The sequence below is a fragment of the Dictyostelium discoideum genome (genome assembly GCF_000004695.1).
Source record: "Dictyostelium discoideum AX4 chromosome 4 chromosome, whole genome shotgun sequence".
NCBI classification, from domain to species: domain Eukaryota; phylum Evosea; class Eumycetozoa; order Dictyosteliales; family Dictyosteliaceae; genus Dictyostelium; species Dictyostelium discoideum.
Window position 1 is genome coordinate 1,168,852 of NC_007090.3, and position 6,125 is coordinate 1,174,976.

At 16.4% G+C, this 6,125-nt stretch overlaps 1 protein-coding gene across 1 annotated transcript; it reads right to left on the minus strand.

Moving 5' to 3' along the window:
- Positions 1–1,992: 1,992 nt before the first annotated feature.
- On the minus strand, positions 1,993–3,800 carry DDB_G0283887 (hypothetical protein; the record flags this gene model as incomplete). The annotated part of the gene is made up of 4 exons (XM_633801.1): positions 1,993–2,568; positions 2,663–2,844; positions 2,958–3,309; positions 3,423–3,800. 4 exons carry the CDS (start codon positions 3,798–3,800, stop codon positions 1,993–1,995), a joined length of 1,488 nt encoding a protein of 495 aa, XP_638893.1.
- Positions 3,801–6,125: the final 2,325 nt, after the last annotated feature.

Here is a 6,125-nt window from a genome sequence, read left to right on the forward strand (position 1 = left end):
AAGAGAAAAAAAAAAAGTATTAAGTAATACTCAAAATAGCAACATAAAAAATAATAAAAATAATAATAATAATAAAAAAAAAAAAAAAAAAAAAAAAATCGTCAAAATAACAAACATACCAATAATTCCAACCACATAAAAAATATTATAATTTAACAATACTATAAATATAATTATCCATTCATTATAATTATCATTATTTAAATTTTTAATTATCAACTCTTCAATTCACACAAATTAATAGTATTCACCACCCTTTTTGGAATCCTCATTAGATTTTTATTCTATAAATTTTAATGAACAAAAATGAGAGAAGAATTTTATTATTTAAAAAAAAAATAAAATAAAATAAAAAAAAATTAAATAAAAAAAAAAATAAAAAAAAAAAAACAATCAACTACAAATTCATCAACGATTTTTTAAAGTATATGTGTGAAAATTAATTTTTAAAAATCATTTAAGTATAAGAGGGTATAAGTTTAATTATTTATATGAGAGAGTTTATGAATAATCTGTTAAAAGATTTATAAATATTTTTTTTTTTTTTTTTTTTTTGTTTGTGTTAATAAAGGTGTTGTTTTTACTTGTATTTTTTTTGGGGGGGTAGTTAAGTGGTATTCAGTAATATTTTTTTGGAAAATTAACGGAGATAATATGTTGATTTATCGAATACAATCTTTTGAACATTTATGTGTTAAAAGTTAACCCTAAAATGGAATATTTTAAAATGAAAAAATATTAAAAGTAGGATAAATTGTGGAAAGTATTTATTTTGATAAATAGTTGTAAGGTTTTATTATACCTTTATCATCATATGTATCATCATTTTCTAATTTGTGGATTTTTAATATTAACAACATATTTTTTTAAAAAGGGTGAAAAAAAAAAATAAAAAATAAAAAATAAAAACAATTTGGCAGTTGTAATTTAATTATTTTACAAATATAAAATAACAATAACAAGAAAAAAAAAAGAAAAAAAAAAAGAAAAAAAAAGAAAAAGATACATTAACATCAACATCAACATTAGGAAAAAATACATACATGTATAGGTATATATTTAAATACACACACTTATTCAAAATTAGAAATTTTAACCATTTGCGCTCTAATCATATTTTTTTTCATGTTTCCATTTTAAATCATTACTAATTATTGAAAATCTACATTTAGAATTGAATGGGTATCAAAGGGTTTAAATTATTTTTTGTATTATAATTTTAATTCTTTAAATATAAATAAACAAAAAAAAAAAAAAAAAAAAAAAAAAAAAAAATATGTGAACAAACTATTACACCATTGAATAATCATATTATTTAAAATTCATTAGTTATGGTGATTGGTAAATTATCATAAACAAAACGATTAGTTGTATTCTCGCAATTCTTTCAAATTCCAACATTTCTATTTTAATAATTATTTTCAAATGAATTTTAAGTGGTGTTTTATGAGAAAAAAATAAATAATATTCTAATGGTAAATAATCATTTTTAAATATATTGGTGGTTAAAAGATTTATTTAATTTTTGTCTTGTGTTGTTTATTATTTGAATTTGGTTTTTTTTTTTTTTTTATTTTTTTTTTATTTTTTTATAATTATTTGTTTATAATTATTTGTTTTATAAATATTATTTTTTGATTGGGTAAATGTTTGACTTGTAAAATTAAGTTTGAAAAAAAAATAAAATAAAATAAAATAAAATTATTTTTTATATTTAATGAATGTGTTTATTTGAATTTGAAAAGTCAAAAAACTAAAAAAAAATAAAAAAAAATTATCTTTTGGAAAGTGTTTCTATTTTTAGAATAAATGCACAGTAATTTTTTAACAGATAAAAAAAAAAAAAAAAAAAAATCATTTTTTTTTTTTATTCATATTTGTATTTTTTTATTTTTTTATTTTATTTTTTATTTATTTAAAATTATAAAAAATATATTTTATATTATACATTAAAAAAATCAATTACCTTTTTTTTTTTTTTTTTTTTTTTTTTTAAATAAATTTGTCAAGGTATCTTGGTGATGATGGTGATCCCATTGAAATGTTTTGTTTAATTGTTAATGTTTGACAATATTGATATTGATTTTCTTCATTTATAAATGAATTATGTTGTTTACATCCCATTAAATTATTATTACTATTATTATTATTATTATTATTATTATTATTATTATTATTATTATTATTATTATTACTACCATTATTATTACTACCATTATTACTATTATTACCATTATTACTATTACTATTATTGTTATTATTATTATTTAAATTTGAATTAATATCAAGTTGTTTGAAGAGTTTAAATGCTTCATTTGTTGGTGATGATAAAACTATAGTTTGATTATCATCATAATTTGGTTTTTCTATTGATTTTTGAGGTAATTCAACTTGAGGGCTAGGATGCCAATAATTTCCATTTGGGTTTACATTACCAATACCCATTATATTATTTGAATTATTTTCATAAAATTTTTTCATCATTTCAATATCATTAACTTTTAATTCATATTCTTTAGCATTTGTTATAGTTCTTTGATAAATATGATCATATAAAACTTTTCTAAACTAAAACATTATTTAAGTTAATATTATTAGGGAATTGAATATAATTTAATTAAATTAAAAAAAAAATAAAAAAAAAATAAAAAAAAAAACATACTCCATTAGTTGATAAGAAAGAATGTGGTGAAACTGTATAATATAAATCTTCTGCACCTTTATCAGATATTAAAATTGGTCTTCCATCTGTGGAAAATCTATCAAATCCTAAATAAAATGATACATCATCAATTTGGGTATTAACACCATAATAATGTTGAATTAAATCATTTTTAGTTGGTTCTGAGGAAAAAAAAAAAAAAAAAAAGGGAGAAAGGGGGGAAGGGGTTAGAAGTTGATCGAAAAACAAAATTTTCAAATAAAAAAAATTAAATATTAAAAAATGAAAAACATACCCCTTCCAAATTTTTTATAAAATGATAATGTATTATTAATTATAGTTTGAGATGGTTCTTCGATATTAGTACCTAATAATAATATTTTATTTGAATTATTTTTTGTTTTATCCATAATCTCTTCGAATTTTGATAAAAGTTCATTATCATTACCACGTTCTAATAATTTTTTATATTCACCATAAAATATAATTCTAACCCCATTCTCTTGAAATAATTTAAAAAAATCATAATTTGGATCTAACAACTTTGATAAACCCCATAAATATTGAATAAACTTTGGCAAATATTCTGGCCCACGTTTTTCTAATGTACAAAACCACATTGGGTAAACAATATTTTTAATTCCATGCTAAAAAAAAAAAAAAAAAAAATTTAAAAAAAAAAAAAAAAAAAAAAAAAATTAATTAATTAATTATAAATAAATAATAAAATAAAATGGAAATTAAGTAATTAAAAACTTACTTGGAACATCATAATTGATAAATATAAAAAATTATGAACTGCGGTCTTACTATATTCATTGTAATCAATTTTAATTTCTGTATTTTTATTATTATTAATATTATTATTATTACTATTATTATTATTATTTGAAATATTATTTGAATTATTATTTAAATTATTATAATTGGCAGAATTTGAAGTATTGGCAGATGTAGCCAATGGAGAATTACAAACTTTTAAATTTTTTAAACCTTGAGAAATGAGATAAGATCTTCTAGTACCATCGTAGGCAAAAACCATTGTTGAATTTTCACCTTTTAAAGAGGTATATAATTTTGAAATTTCATCATTTGAAAGTTTATAAAAATTTTCTTCTAAAATATTATTATTGGTCATTTTTAAAAAAAGTAAAGTTGGAAAAAAAAAAAAAATAAAAAAATAAAAAATATATAAAAAAAATTAATTTTTAAAAACGATTTGTTTAATTTTTGATGTCTTTTGAAATAATCTGATTGTGTTATTGTTAATTTTATTTTTATTATAAACAACAAAAAAAAAAAAGTTTTCTTTTATTTTAATTTTTTGTTTTTTTTTTTTTTTGTTTTTTTTTTTTATTTTTTTATTTTGTATATTTTTTATTATTATTTTATAATACTATTAAAAAAAAAAAAACTCTAAAAAAAATAAAAAATTTTATATCTTTTTAATAAATGATTTTTGAGTTTTAAATGAATGAAAATAAAATGTTAAATAAAAAGAGTTCTGTATAATCCAATTTATACTAAAAGATCTCTGCGAGAGATTGGGAAAAAAAAAAAAATAAAAAAAAAAATAAAAAAAAAAATAAAAAATAAAAAATAAAAAATAAAAAATAAAATAATATAAAATAAATTGTTAATATCACAATGCCAATAAAAAAGTGATTTTTGTTAGATTATAAAAATTAAACTTTACCAATATTAATAGTATGGTGTATATAATTATAATAATTATTATAATTTTTTTTTTTTTTTTTTTTTTTTTTTTTTTCTTTACCCCTTAAAAAATAAATCGTGAATTCAACTTGGTACCTGTTTTCAATAAAAAAATTTTCTAGCTATTTACTCCCTTACACCTCATCAAGAAATAAAATTATTGGTTTTTTAAAGGATAATTATTTTTTTTTAAAAAAAAAAATAAAAAAAAAAAAAAAATCTCAACCTAATATTTTTGACTAATATTATTTTGTGGTTTGACAATTTAAACCACACACCAAAATTAAATTTAGACGTAATAACATATGAGCCCTACTTTATTTCATAATTTTATTTTTATCTTTTGGAAGATATTCACAAATTTATTTAATTAAAAAAAAATAAAAAAATAAAAAAAACAATTAAAAATATAAACCAATAAAAAAAATGTTTGACCTTAAATGTTTGTGGTGTTAATTCGGATTTTTTTTGTGATTATCTTTTTTTTTTTTTTTTTTAAAAATTAAAAAAACAAAAAAAAAAAAAAAAATTAAAAAACAATTATAATACACACTGCACAAAATTAAAAAGAGTTAAACAAAAAAAAAAAACCAACCTAAAGGTAAGAACGAATCTTTATCAATACAACCAAAATATTTCAATAGATCATAAATTTTATTTTAATTTTTTTTTTAAATATTAAAAAAATGATAATTGTAGAAATTTAATATAATTTTAGAGAGCAACTCGTGAGGTTTACTCAAATTTACAAACTTTAACTTGGAAAAAAAATAATAAAAAAAATAATAATAAAAAAAATTGTAATTTAAAATTAAAAGAGTTTAATATAAACGATAATTAATTAATGTGATTGAATTTTTTTTTTTTTACAAATAAAAAAAATAAAATAAAAAATCAATAATTGTAGTGGTGGCTCATTTTTAATCAGACTTCCTCATTGTTGTGTTTATTTGTGGCTACCACAAAACTAGATTTTTTTTTTTTTTTTTGATTTTATTTTAACGATTAAATCGCTTCAAATAAAATTTAAGTAAAATAAAAGGGAAAAAAAAAAAAAATCAATCCTGTCTCAAAATGATTAAATCACAATCTTTTTTTTTCTTTGATTTAAAATGGACTTTATAAAAATAGCCCACGGTTTGTAGAGAAAAAAAAATAAAAAAAAAATAAAAAAAATAAAAAAAAATTTTATTATAATAATCAATTTCATCTTTAATATTTATTCATTTTAATTAATTATTGTCATCAATATTATTATTATTATTTTTTTTTTTTTTTTTTTTTTTTTTATTTTATTTTATTTTATTTTTTATTTTATTTTATTTTATTTTTTTTTTTTTTTTTTATTTTATTTTATTTTTTTTTATTTTATTTTTTTTTATTTTATTTTATTTTATTTTATTATATTTTTAAAAATATCTATCTACGATTACTATTTTCTGTTATTATTATTTATTATCAATTTTTAAAAAAAAAAAAAAAAAAAAAAAATTGGAACTCAATTTTTTTTTTTTTTTTCCGAAACCTGGTAAGAAAATAAGACAATTATTATTATTATTATTATTTTTAAAAGTTTTTTTTTTTTATTTTATTTTTTTTTATACACTATATATTTAGTAATATTACCAAACAAACCATGATTGATTATGATTAAATTATTTGTTTTTTTTTTTTTTTTTTTTTTTTTGTTTGTTTTCTTTTTTTTTTTTTTCAACAAATTTTAATTATATTAATTATTGAAAACCAC